General features: G+C 36.5%; 1 protein-coding gene across 2 annotated transcripts; it reads right to left on the bottom strand.

Moving 5' to 3' along the window:
- Positions 1-319: 319 nt before the first annotated feature.
- On the bottom strand, positions 320-14,416 carry LOC105928248 (alpha-N-acetylgalactosaminide alpha-2,6-sialyltransferase 1). 2 transcript variants are annotated; one of them, XM_012865415.3, is made up of 9 exons: positions 14,152-14,416; positions 13,752-14,004; positions 10,974-11,136; positions 8,315-8,477; positions 4,625-4,763; positions 4,439-4,542; positions 2,849-2,932; positions 2,445-2,544; positions 320-704 (listed from the first exon to the last, which is right to left on the bottom strand). In XM_012865415.3, exons 1-9 carry the CDS (start codon positions 14,250-14,252, stop codon positions 504-506), a joined length of 1,308 nt encoding a protein of 435 aa, XP_012720869.2. In that variant the 5' UTR covers positions 14,253-14,416; the 3' UTR covers positions 320-503. The 2 variants fall into 2 exon arrangements, with proteins under 2 accessions (XP_012720869.2, XP_021173629.2); XM_021317954.2 differs by having other exon boundaries at positions 13,752-13,992.
- Positions 14,417-14,913: the final 497 nt, after the last annotated feature.

The raw sequence follows: 14,913 nt of genomic DNA, 5'->3' as shown, positions 1-14,913 counted from the left end.
ACTTGGAAAAACTCAGTCAAAGTCAACCAAGCACCCCCCATATCCAGTCATTGAGGCTGGTTGAACACACCAGCTCCTTGTCAGTATTGCTCCTGGGAACACTTCCATTGTAACACATGATCAGGAGGCCTCAAAGAGAAGAAGTGGATGATGAGGAAAACAACTTGCATTTAAATGAATAAACTCATCAACCAGGCCTGAGCTCTTCGTCAATTAGATCAATACCAATCAGAGGAACTACTTTTATAAATCGGATTAATTTGGTGCATGGAAATTAAATAAAAGGAATGGATTCCTAACTTGGTCTTTATACTAAATCTTCTCGGTCTTCAGATTTATTTATTTTTTACATGAAAATATGACCTTTCAAGGACAGTCCTCTAAATATGCTGTACAAGTAACCAAAATGTTCTTAAAGTGCTCGTTATGCAGCAAAGTTATTCTGTTTTTAATATTCCTGATCAGGATGGTAAACAGTTTGCCTTTGACTCATTCTTGGTGCGTTATGTATTTTCCGGCTTTTCCTCTGATACAGTTCTTTGAAACAGCTTCATTATTTTTTTGTCGTGGAGGCTCTTCCACAAATTCTTCTCCATAATGTAGTCGTGGTTGGCGTAGAAAACCACATTGGTCTTCAAGTACTTTTGAAAATAGTAGTTGGAGTATTTTCTGTAGTCTTCTGTCATGAATCCATATGCACTCACCTGGGAATGACAGGAAAGGGAGAAAACAGAGAGAAGAGGTTAAGGATCTTTGCAACAAAAAAATCATATTAGAATATGAAATTACTTCTAAAATACTATCAATCAAATGTTGATATACAAGTTTACTTGAATTATGAACTGGTTTGTTAGAGAGTATTAGATTATCCTTCTACTAAGGCTGGGAACAGATAGTCCTTAAAAAACAAATTGTAGGTTATTTTACACATGTTTTCATCCAACATCTGAATTTTTAGCAAACTTTAAAATGATGCAAACAAGAAGATGCAAATTAGGGGTGTTTCCATCTGTTGGTTTGGAGCGAATTAACCAGGCGACACAAAGCATAATTTTATCAGAAGTTGACGTTACGCATGGCTGTAATAAACAGGAAGTAGATGTTGCAAGTACGGAAAGTACATCTGAAAAGAAAATGGTGAGAGGCTTTCAGGATTGTGTTGCTGTCATGCACATTGCAATTTAATGTAATTGTATCGTGCAAGATGAAATGTGCCAACCTAAGACGTAGAGAAAGAAATGAGATTTTATGCACGCTAAAGGAATATCTGGGAAGATGCTGACAGTGGCAACAGCTGATCAGTCATCTGAAGTTATTGTTCTCTACACCAGAACTAATTCAGCAAATGTTTTCTCATCTCCCGTTTAGTGCATTAACTCTATTTCAAAAAAGCCAAAAAACACTAGCGTAAAACTTTTTTTCACGAAACTGGGGACGGTATTTTGAATTTTATAATTTCCATCAACCTTGTCTAATGCGGGCGACCTTTACTTTCAGTAGCGTATCTGTACTGCTAAGCCGTACAATAATGGCTGCCTGGAGTCATGTTTCGAAACATAAAGCATTTTTCAATGATTCCACTGAAGCAACAATATTGCAAACACTAAAAGTAACAATTCATTTTCATTTCATTTTTAATAACGAGTCTTATTGTATAATGATAATGATAAATCGTTTTAATTTATAAAACATAATCAACACAATCTTCTCCAAGTACAAGAGGAAAAAGGGATAGTAATGCTTTTCCTCTGGCCACTAGAGGAGCGCTCAAACGGTGAGTTCTTCTAAGGATGATGAAATTATCATTCGTAGCTTCCACTTCATCACATGCATAAAAGGAGTTACCTACCTTTGACCAGTTGTAGTCACAAATCTAAAATATCTAAAATCAGCAAACCTGATTTAAGTTATTCTGAGCTTCTCGGATATTCTTGTGGAAACAAAGAAACTGGACTAGCTTTATTGCGGTCAAGCTCTCAAAATGGGTTGCTTGAGCTATCTCTAGTCTAGGGTGACCAAACGTCAGGCAGGGCCTTTTGAGGGAAAGGGTTATAAGGGGCTAGGATTAAATCAGCCTGATCAAAGTGGAAAAATTTTCTTTTTCCAGTTTACTAAGGAAGTGCTTGCTCCACAAAATAGACTTTTAAAACATGATTTGGGAGATTATTTAAAGTGGGGACAAATTTGCTGTTATGGAAAAGATAATAAGATTGCAGCATCAAATATTAAGGAAGGTGTATTTTACTGAAAGCTGTTAACCTTCCTATGCTATTTAAACGCAAGGCAGAAATGCAATAATGTGATCCAGGAATAAGCAATCAATACAAACAATGAATGATGGACAGCGACAACATGCTGTCCAGTTAAAAGCTGTGAAATAGCCCATGATCATTAATGACCAAATGCCAGTGCAGTGTGTGATATGATGATGAAAATGGACGTACAGTGTCACAGATGTGCAGAGCCGTAAAGAGAGCGAACGCCCCATTGGTTGGACGGACAATGGCCCAGAACCCTCGATTAAGATTGTTTGATTTTAGAAACCTGTGGAAGAGGAAAAGGTGTTTAGAAATGACAACATGAACAACAGTCTGTGAAGGAGAATATCATGTTGGATACATTTTTATTTAAAACAGCTAATGCCCCAAGGCTCTGTGGTTATTCCTTGTTTTGTTACATGTGGAGTCCAAAAAGAAAAATCTTAAATGTTGGACAAAAGATGGTCTAAAAGTTTATTTGAGTGGCTTCTAGTCTGTCCTATTGAATCTTTGGATAATAAAAGCTGAAATTCTGGTGTGTTTTAGAAAAGAAAAGTGTATATAAAGGATGTTTGTTTGCAAAGACTGACCTGTTTCGTATGTATCGCAGAAAGTCCTGGTGCAGGACATAGAAGCGGGTCTCATTGTACTGTCCCGAATAGTAGGGTCTGGCGCTGAAGGGCGAAATACAAAAGACAGTTGTAACAACGGGAGAACAAAATGATACTATTTCCTCTTACTTAAAGATGAAAATGCCAACATTACTACAAACTCATCTTAGGCTGAAACAGTTTCTCAATTACAAAAAACTTGTGAGGAAAAATAATATTTAAATCATTCTTTTAATTCCCTGCATATTGTTTGGGAGCCACAGGTTTTAAAGGGACAGCTATGGCAGTCACTCAACATGCTTCTGTATAGATTAAGTTTCATGGGGAAAGATGGGAGATGCTGAAAGAAAATTGAAGAAAAAGACATTCAGTCCAAACATGATTACATGTTGGAGCAAGGAAGCCTAAAAATGTTGAACAATAAATGATTCCGCATTTGGACTGGTTTTCCAAGTGAATAGGTAATTTCGAAATGCACTTTCATAAATCTGTTGAAGGCTAAAAGGAACAAAATTACATAAATAGATATATCATAAAAATAAATAAATGTGAATTTACCATTAAATAAATACATGTACCATTACATCAATAAATGTACCATTTATTGAATTAATACATCATTAAATAATAAAATGATGCAATGGAAATGAGCATTTTCTCTCATCTTTTTCTCTTCTACCTTCCTGTGTTTGTGATCATTAAACGGGAAATGGTCCCAGAATAATAGCTAATAAAGCTTTTTGCATATATATCAAGCGGAGCGCTGTGGCAAAAGCAGCAATGCTCCACCTGTGAAAGGAAATCTGTTGGGGTCTCTTTGGCATTAAGAAATCAATTATTAATGCTACACTAGCAGACAGGATCCCTGGTTTGGTCTCAAATATGACTAATAAGTTAACAAAAGAGAGTTTGCCTGCGTTAGTCAGTGGGCGGGGCTAACGTTGATACTTACTGGCAGCTTCCTCCACAACTGCCCAGGTCAGGAACATGATTTAATTGTGTATTTTCTGAAGACTAACTTCCCTTTATTTCAGTTCAGCTCTCTCTTTGGGTTTTTAGTCTTACGATCCCCCGATCAAACCAAAACAGCTTTGAACAGCAAACGTTTCTTAGTAGATGTGATATGTCCACATGAACTCCAGTGAGCTATGTTTTCTTAGGGCTGGTATAAAACAGACCTCTGGTGGAAACTAAGTGATGCATAACTGGTTTTAAAAGTCTCAAGGTAATTGTAGACAACACCGTTTGCCACGCGAAAAAAGGCGGGTACAAAAGAAACCGCAAAGGACCAAAATAGTAAAATGACTGGCAACTGTTGGTCAATATCTTGATAGCAGCCAAATTTGTTTTGTACACTACGTACTGTATTATCTTTAGGGTGTGGAAAATTCCCGCTTCCTAACAAAACCTTTTACATTGTTTCTCATTCTGTGACACATTGACGATGAATTCAACTCTATTCTTCAAGCCCATGTTTGGTTTACAAAACACACCTGGGGTATGACCAAATGTCTCAAGCAAATATAGACAAAAAAAAAAAAAAAAACATGTGGAAAAACTGATATTTACTTCCAATTGCGATATTGCCCTTCAGAGACTCTTTCTCCCTTGATAACAGCGTTGAGCCATTGGAAGTCCCTCAAGCCCTCAGGAATCATGACGTACTTTATACCCTGTCAGAAGGAAGAACAGGACTAAGTCATTTTAATTTTATATTGGAGATATACACAATATGACATAATATCGCTTTAGTACCTCATCATGTGGGGCAGCTTTGTATCCAAACTTGTTGTAAAAAATAGGGGCTGATGTGATGGAATGAGCCGTGTGAACATAAACTGATGTTCTCCTCCCGACATCTTCCTCGAAACCGTTGACTACAGCAGCATTCATCCTGTCATAGGAAATAAATCAAGACTTTTTAGCCGCCGTCCTGCTGTTAAATCATCATTTGAAGTTAAAATGGTTCTGCGGTTCTCGAAGCCTGAAATACCTGGAAAATTGACAAACTCTAGGATTTGACTGAGAAAATGAGAAGTTTGAGGTAAATCGCTAATTCAGGTCGATTTTATTCTCAGGTGGAATCCATTTATTTTGCTCTTGCGGATTATTGGCAGAGTTTTAAAATAAAAATATTTGAAAGTATGAGAAACATTGCTCCATAGCTGCAACTGCTAAAGTTGAGCGTTTAGGTTCATCCTGTTTAACAGGAATAGCACAGCAAAGACTCCTTGACGTACTTTTATGAGTTTTCTCAGTAAACAAACTGAGCCACTCCTTGAAACATGTTATTTGGTATTTATGATATTAATCAGAGTCTGGTTTGCTCTTAAAAAAGGAATGTCTTTCATACAATGCAAGAGCAGCCTTTGTTGTTAGAGAAAACCAGGTGTAATTAAAGGGAACATGAGTGTTAATAGCAATAATAGTTCACTTACCTGCTGCTATAAAATGGTTTTAACATTTAGCCATATTAGATACAGTGGCTCTGCGTCTAATTGGCTTCAGTAGTTAGTAACTCTTTCCATATGTTTTTAATGTTTATTTTACAAATCCAATCTTTTTAGAGTTAGACTTTTTTAGTTTTATAAGTCATGTTAACAAGATAGCGCTGCGCACGCAGCAACGTATGACGTCGGCTCCGTCTTCTCTTTTCCTACTTTCTCTTCTTTATAGTGTTTTTTGGAGTGTTTTTCTATTTAAATCTTAAATCTCTGCCTTATTTCTTTATTTTTCTCGATCCACTGTATATATTTGGAAGCACTGTATATACCTCATGCACCTTTTCCTCCTTTTGGCACCTTCTTTTGCTTATTGAGCCGAAGTGACACGTGAATTTCTCCACTGTGAGATCAATAAAGTCTATCTTATCTTATTTTATGTTAAGATGAAAGTACATCTTTTTATATAAGGGCCTTGTAAAAGTATTCATACCCTCACTTTCCCTACCAAAAACTATATATTTACAATTTCTCACGTTTCACTTATAAACTTTAAAGGCGACATATGCTAAATAATATTTTTTAGCCCTTAAATACATTGTGTTGTGTACTTGGAGTTAAGTGTATAGATATCTCTATATCATATTTCTTAATCTGTTCAATTCTCTCTATTCCATATTACGTTTTTTGAACCATTATGTCAGTGTATTTGCTGATAAACAAGGTCATGGACTTCCAGTTTACTAATTTCACCAATCTGCCATTTTTATCTATTGCCGCAATTTTTAAGCCTAAGCTAAAGGATTCAAGTGGATAAGTGAAAATTTTTGTTTTAGCGGAAAGCTCTACAACTTGGAGGAGGGCGGGCTGTGAAGTGCCTCCTTTAGATTTAAAGGGACTGCACTAAAACAAGTTGCTCTTAGACACACCAGAACAGGAGCAACAGACGGACTGTGGGCCAATACCAAGGAATTCAAATCAAATCATTGCAGTCCCAATTGCATATACCACAACAGAATGATTTCAGTATGAAAATTAAGGATTTAAAGTTAAAGTTTTTAAAAAAAATTGAACTTTACGTGATAGACCAGAACAAAGTAGTGCCTAATTTTGAAGTAGTTGCAAAATTATATGCAGTATATACTGTAACTATAACTGTAACTATAACTGTAATAACCAACGTGCAATCACTAATGTGCAATTCTATTTAATACACTGTGCAATAATCCTGAAAGAAGTGACTTCTGCTGCTATTGCCACCTGAATATATGTCAATACATATGTATATAAGTCACCGTGAATGTACATAAGATATCCTCTGCCTTATTTCTATTTTTAATTTTTTTTATTCCTATTTTTTATCTACTTCTTTTTTTTTTGATCCACTGTATGAACGAGGACACACTGTATATAACTGATGCACCTTGTCCTACTTTTGGCACCTTCTTCTGATTATTGATTAACTCTCCCTGTAGCTCTACGATTCTCCAGGAGTGAATGCTGCTTGTCGGGACTTTGAAGCAATCAACTGGTTCCCTTATATAGGAAATTTTTGACCAATCTGTATAATATAATTGAATTGAAAAAGTGCAGCTATTGACAATAGTTTTGTAGCGCAGTGACTCCTGTTCTGTGTGGATGTGTAGTGAGAGCCAGGACAGTGACGTAAAAACCAGATGAAAGACGACATGACCGTTTAGAATGTGGAAGCTGAAAACTAACGGATACATATCTGATTTAGTACCACGTATGGAAGTGGCACAAATTGGATTTTTTTCTAGGTGAAAAGATTGGAATGGGGCCGTTGACACTTCCATGAAAAAGTCTTAAATGAGTGCATTCTCTTTTTCTACAAAAAAAAACCTCTTTTTGCTTTGATACATCCCAGCGCAATTACCTCAACCCAAGATTTCATTTGTTTATATGCTATGTTAATGTTTGTGGTGTTTTCATTATTTGTTATTTATGCCTTTACTTATCCAGTTAATTTCTGTGTTCAATATTGGTGTTTGGATATTTATTATATAAGTTAATTCCTGTATTTAGCTCCTTCCTTTTCTTGTATTCTGTTCATGCATTTGGGTTATTCTCTTATGTTAACAGCTGTTCTCCATTCATTTGATTAAACTTACGTGGTTTCTTTGTCTCTGATCATATGTCCTGACCTGTCTGCTGTGTTCCTTGGTCTTCATGATGCTGTTTGTTCTCTAATGTTCTCTAACAAACCCCTGAGGCACTCAAAGTACAGCTGATTTCATACTGGGATAAAGTTACAAACAGGTGGACTCTATTTGGACTCTATCTAAATGAGTTCTGATGACAATTGTTTGTGATATTTAGAAATATCAGAGTAAAGGGAGTTGCATATAAATTCATGCCACATGTTTTCTTCCTGCACGGTTAACTTCCACTTTGTTTTGGTCCATCACATGTAAACCACAGTGAATTTGGAACATTTTAGGGGTTATACACACTTTTGCAAGGTGGTGTATTTTTTTGTATGTATCCCAGGAATTTTTTGAGGTGTACAACTTTCTTTTACAACCCATTTCACGTTTGCTCCCCCAGTTTTTGATTTAGAAAATGACCTGGTGACGTCTGTCGAGTATGGCTTAGTACAATTGAGGTTAGCTGTGAAATATCTTGATGAAGAACAAATAGATAATTTATTAATTATACCTTGGGACTCAAAGAGCGTGTTTGTCTTCTTTTCTTTTTTTTTGTCATAGCTGCAGGCAAGTGCAAGCATGATCTGAAAATTAAAATGAACGACTTTCCTCCTAAGCTAACAGTGAAAAACAATTTTCACTTATTTTTTTCATGTGCTTTAACTGAGAAATCGTTTCGAGTAACAAATATCCACTTAATTTCTAAAAGAATTTTATATTGAGAACATCTATACTACCATGTCATCCCAGTTTGACAAACCTGTGATGCCTATACCAAAACTGTCACTAAACTGCTCAAACTCCACCAACAGGCTTGGTCTCCTTCGTTTTCTTACCGTATCACGTAGTCATGAGCATCAATCTCAGCGCCCATTTTTGAGCCGTTCATGATGCCTGCTGTCCCCACCACGGCACAGTGCACACAGCCATCCCCTCCTGGTTTTGGAAGGAGCAGCGGTTCTTTTGGCTTTGAGATCAGCTTCACTACAGGCATTACATCTGGGGAAAAAATGACAAATAACACTTAACCAACAATTAAAAGCAGACTGTAACAAACCTTTTTTTAACAGTTAAGCACATGATATTAATGGTTACACCCAGGTTGCTTTTCCATCAATACTGGTTTCTACTTTATATATATATAAAAAAAAGGTAGTAATCTAGTTAAAGGGTTTATTACAAACTATTTAAGATATTGTGTAATTCAACAGTTTATTTAAAATAAAAACATGAAAGTAGCAGTCAGAACTGAAGGGTAATCAGTTCACTAAAGGAGAATAGAGCAACCCTGGTTTGACTTTGGAGACTACAACTTATCCAATCAGGAGGGTATATTCAACCTGACATTTAGTTTTAATCAAACATTTACATACACTCACCAATTACATAAACTGTGGGATTTGATGATTTGGTCGAACTGTTCTTTTTACTAAGACTTTACAACATATAAAGAAAGATATATTCATTTAGAACCACAAGGGTTGGGTGGCAAGCTTGAAAATATACATACTGTACTTCCATTGAAGTATTTTATTACGTGGAGTTAAAGTTTCCAAAATGTCTTTTAACTTGAAAATGTCAAGGATTATCAACGTCCTGTTAGTGATCATGATTGGCTGTGACCGGCACTCTGTCTTTGCCAACACATTTTGTTGTACTTGACATACTGAACAGTGTTTAGAGCAAAGGGGATGTTCAAGTAACTGAATAAAGAGGAGTTTTAGAAATGGTGATATTCCTTTGGTAAAAACTGACTTGACTACTTATGAGGTGTTTCATTTACCTCTGAAGGCATAACTGTGATCTGAGAAAGTCCTTTTTACCACGTTCAGGTTTCAAGTTAGGAATCCAGTTAGAAATGTTGAGTTATCACAGCAACAACTGTCAGCAATGCAAACTAATTACAGTGTATTATTCTGCATTCTGTGATTTTTGTTCTAAATTCATGTGAGTAGCAAATATTTATGATTTGGAGGTCAGTAATTTGCAAGCCAACTTCTGTCTGGTAAATCCAGCTTCTTGGTTTGGTTTCCTTCCAGACACTCCTCTCGCAACAAACTGGGAGGGTTCACCTTTTCAATAAAAGGCAACCACATAATTGAATCACTTAATTCAAATAATGAAGCCGAGCCAGCGGACAAGCTTTGTTTAATGATGGGGCTCGGTACGTACCGTGATAGCATTTGTTTTATTTGGTTTTTTTTTAAAGAGTGTCCTGTCTAGGAATGTGGTAATAAGTATAGTTGTCTTAATGCCAAAAACAGCTCCATAGATTTCATTGGAGCCGTACTGCTTATGCCATAGTGTCTAATGCATAGCATAGGCTAGCATTAGACTTTTAAAACGGCTCCCAAAACTGTGATCCTCAACTTGATTGGAAGTTTGTAGGACGATGGGTCTAAATTATCTAGCAATCTTGGTTAAACAAAAAGCCCAATACTCTTGATGGCTGCAGCAGAAGAAAAAAACCCACAATGCAACATGGGCCCTTAACAAATATCAGTGGGGTTGTGGGTAGAATTGTTTTGCTACGGTAGATGCTGACATTTAAAAAAGGACAGCATTATATAAAATTTGACACCCATTATTTTTATTTTAATATACATACTTTAATCATCTGTTGATTCTGTGTTATTTTTCATATCTATGATAAAACCTCTCTATATTAAAAGGTTAAGTACTAAAAAGGGCCTAAGCTGACTGAAGCAGAGGACAGTTCAAATAGCCAACTAAAAACTCAACAAAAATGTAACATTCATCCTCATGATAAAAGGACACTTCTCAGTGTGACCACAATTAAATGAAAAGGGTTGTTGATATTACAAAAAATAACTTATTTCAGATATAGGAAACACCAGTTCCATCTGTGTTTCTCATAACACAGGCATGTCTTGATGCCATTAATACCTGGATTACTTTAATTTTTTGGCTTTTAGATTCTGACAAGACGCAGGTTGTCATCTTTGGACCAGAGTCCTTAAAAATTCTTAATCAATCACCTAATCTGGATGGCAATAAATAGGCCTCTGGTAATAAGGTAAAAAACCTTGGTGTTATGTTTGACCGTTATCAAACGGTTATTCCATATTAAACAGACAGACAGTCGAGGCAAATGGCTGTTCACACTGAGCCTGGTTCTGGTTCTGCTGGAGGTTTTTCCTTCCTGTTAAAGGGGAGTTTTCCTCTCCACTGTCACTTCATACATGCTCAGTATGAGGGATTGTTGCAAAGCCATCAACAATGCAGATGACTGTCCACTGTGGCTCTACGTTATTTCAGGTGAAGTGAACGCTGCTTGTCAAAACTTGATTCAATCTGTTGGGTTTCCTTAGAGAGGAAACTTTTTGACCAATCTGTATGATTTGATTTGATTGAATCTGACTTTGTAAAGTTCCTTGAGATAAAGTGTTGTGAATTAGTGCTACATTAATAAAATTGATTGAATTGAAGTTTCTTATATGTGCATTAAGGAATGAAGTGTAGGGAAATACTTACCATCATATTTCATATCCATAAAACCAAAAGGATTGTTAAAATGTGAAAGCCGGTTCCACTCTCTGATGTTGAAGTTGTCCTTGTGCAGAAACATGCGTATGTTGGGAAGGAAAGCTTTCTGGAAGTCCTCGTCCTTGGAATTACGCAGAGACTGCGGACATGTCTAAGTAGAAAAAATAATAAATTATAACAACCCTAAAAGAGGTAAATAATTGAGGTGTGATGTGATATTGTGGCACAGAGCTCAGAATGTTAAAACATGCTATTTCTTGTCAAAGTGAAGTGTTATCCAGTTGTTAGCATGTCAATTTGTTCAGTGCTGTTATTATCGTTATGAGCCCTGTAAATAATGTGAATTGTTTTAAAGTAATAAAGGTAATACTTCTTAACTTGCATTGCTGTTTTCTCTGCCAATGTTACATTAACTTTCAGGAGTCGCAAATGGGCTAAAAAAAAAAGTTGCAAATGAGCAAACAATTTTGCAGATGATCCTAACTGGAAACTTTCAAGAGAAATTCTGGGGATATACTGGCAACTAGAAGTACTTTAACAAACTAAATCATATCTAAGTTATAATACAAAATAGTAACTTAGCCATAGAAAAATGTCATAATACGTGCTGTTCTGCTGTCTTCACCCTGCCACCCCACTCCCCCCGATCCACTATAATCCTCCTCTCGTATCTGTTTCCTGCACCACTTAAGCTCTTCATAGCCACTATGTTAGTGCCAGATTATTGAAAGCTTTGCCTTTAGAAGTCCAGCAGTCCTTCCATGTCTTTTATTGACAGTCACATTAAAAATTCAGTTGCTTCTCATGGATTTTCCTGCTTTGCCCTTGTCGGACTTCCTCCAAGCATTTGATCTTTGCACTTTAACCGTGAGTCTTTTCCATGACCTATGAGCCTTGCCTTACGTTCTGCATTTGTCTGCCCATTTCTGATTACCCTTACATGACCCTTGACTGTCCTCTGGCTTTCTACATTACGTCTCTGCAGTGAGTAAGCCTGTTCTCACCGCTGCATGAAAGAAAACCAGCTTGCTCCTGCAGAGGTTCCCTGCTTGTATCCAGGTGTTCTGGTTTAAAGGTATACTATGCAACCGGGGTTGATTTTCCAGCGAGGCTCCCCCCAGAGGGCGAAAGTAAAAGTGCACTGTCATAAAGATGCTCAGCTGTTCTGGTTTCTCCGTCAAGCCAGGCGCGGTTGTTTTGAGCTTAGCAGACAGGCGAACGCAACGAAAAGTCTAAAAAACGGCAGTACAAACAATGACTAACACAGTGAAGGTATGAACATCAGGGTTTCCCGCAGCGCTATCTTGCCGCGGCGGCCGCCTCGCCAAACTCACGCTACCGCCTTACCAACATTCAAAAAAAATAAAAATAATAATAATAACAATAATAATAATAATGATAAAACTCGATATGCTTGCATGTTTATTTGACGTTAACACGCGGTTCTTTGTTGTTGCTTTCGCACGTGCATATAGTGAATGGCAGGGCAAAAACACATGGAGTTCTCGCCGTAAAGCAAGACTTCTGTGTGTGCGGGCAAGTACGGTATTTCCCCTACAGACCACCAGGGCGGCCGAGAAAACCTTTGTTCGACCTGAAATGACTCATTTAATCATCCAAAACGGTATGGAACACATTAATTAACTGAAAAATGTTGCCTTTAAGTAAACCTTTTAAATTAAACTCTGTGTCTAGTTAGAATTATGGGTCCTCTATCTGGTTCTTCAGAGGAATGCATTCAATTAATGCCAAAACTATTCATATCGTGGTAGATTTAGGATTATAACAATCTTTTAATTTGACCAAGACGTTTCTTGTATCAAATGTGTGAGCATGATTCTTTGGAGCAATCTGCTGGAGAATGTGTGGATGCAGCTAAAGGTAAGGAGTCTTTCCAACCTCAAGGACTTGGACGTCATAAAAATTATAAATTGTCAAAATAGTTGTAGAAAGATTGCAAAAAGCTGCTCCGCAATTATAAAAAGGGCTTGATTGCTGTAATGCCAGTTAAGATTATTTAATTAATTGGTGAGAAGAATATAATTGATTTTCTACATGCAAATAATTTTTCTAAATGTAAATAAAAACAGATTACTCATGTTACTCCCAAATTTATACTCCTTTTTACGTTGTTTTAAATGTATTCTGATCAGTTCCTGTCTCCTTTCTAAAAGGAAGCAAACTTCTTGGTTGAATGATAATAATTTAAAATCTAAATCTGAATGATTTAAATGTGATCTAAATCTGAATGATTTAAATGTGAAATACAAGGCGTTATTAAGTCTATGTCACCTTTGAATGAGTTTAAGAATTTATGAAAGCTTTGTTCTATATCTGACAAAATCAACGAGGACCACATAAAAATTAGACAAACACAAATACAACATATGTAACAGCAAAACATTGCTTGAATTATTTCACACTGATTTCTGATTCTTTAAAAGATAGTTTGTCAAAACCTTTACTCTGCTTATGTTACAAAAAAGGATTCTTAGTTTTCATCAAAAACAAATCCCACCTATCTAAGAGATCTAATGTTTGTCTAAGGTGTTTAAAATGTTCGTACAGCTAAAAACATTGGATGCACTGATATATCAGGAGTCAGCAGCCTGATCAGATAACAGCCGAGCAAACAAAGAAGGCAGCGAATGTTTAATGAATCCACACCAAAAGCAAACAAGTAAAAACAAGCCTAACCGCATCTGCTGGCATCAACAAACGGATCACTGTTTTAAATTTTATTTTATCTTATCTTGAAATACTTACCATTGGTCTAGGTGGAGCATCCAAGTTATAAATATCCTCGAAGCTCCAATCAGGAAGCTTCTTGAAATATTTTTTCATAATCACGGGAATCGGCTTTTCAGGAGCAATGGTTGTCGCTTGGCCAGTTGTCAGATTCGTTGCTGTTGTCGAAGTCAAATTTCCATTCGTTTGCCATAATTTATCAATTTTCAAAATCTTGTATATTTTCTTGGCTCTGTTTGTTTCTGAGATGGTCATCCATCTATAATTGAAACTTTATACAAATTAAAACAGAAATTATTTACCAAGACAAATGATGTGCCCTATCCATAAACTTGAATTACATCATAAAGTACTTATAAAAGAAAAAAAAACTCTTCACATTTCCCCCTCCTTTTACAGAAAATACAAAAGCACTTACTGTTTTTTCTCTGCTGAATTTTCCAGGAACAGAAAAAAAAAGATGATGGTGATGGATATCAAGAGCACCAATGAATAAAGTTTAGTCGATCGACCAATCATCGCTGAAAAGTGGAGTTTCTGCTGCTCGGCTGAATATCAACAAGGAGTCGGCTTTTTGATGATTCCGTAAAGACGAAGTCCTTGTAACTGACATTATACGCACCAGCTCATAACAGGAAAGACACCAAATTCATGCCTGTCAGATAAGTCAGACCAGTAGTGTGAGAAACGTCATGCAAGGAATTCACTCAAGCATAATAAGGCACCCTGGAGGCTTTTGTACGCAGGCAGAGAAGGGACAGGGCAGGGCTACAGCATAGTGTGATGAGTAAAGGTCACTAACATTCAATCTCTGTGAAGATCCTGCCTGCAAACATGTGTTGTTTTTTTTTCTCTCTCCATAAAGGGGAACTTCATAAGCATAGAAACGAAGGAAACAATACTCCTTTCATGTCCATTTTGCATAAAGCCACCTGCTCTGTGCAGGTGAGTGTGTATCTGTGTGTGGAATACAAACTACAAGTAAGTAAGTGAAATATATTTATTACGCTCCTTTTCACAGACACAAAGTCACAGAGCACTGTACAAGAAAACCATGTTTAAGAAATATATAAAAAAGGGCAATAAAATCATGGCAAAAAAACCTGGTGGAATAAAATGTTTTTCTTTTTTTTCTTTTTTTTTTATCTCCACAGAATGTGCAAACACATCTATCCAAACA

Source organism: Fundulus heteroclitus, chromosome 10 (assembly GCF_011125445.2).
Source record: "Fundulus heteroclitus isolate FHET01 chromosome 10, MU-UCD_Fhet_4.1, whole genome shotgun sequence".
Classification (NCBI taxonomy): Eukaryota; Metazoa; Chordata; class Actinopteri; order Cyprinodontiformes; family Fundulidae; genus Fundulus; species Fundulus heteroclitus.
Note: the sequence above shows the minus strand (reverse complement) of the source record. Positions and strands in the feature narration are given on the sequence as shown.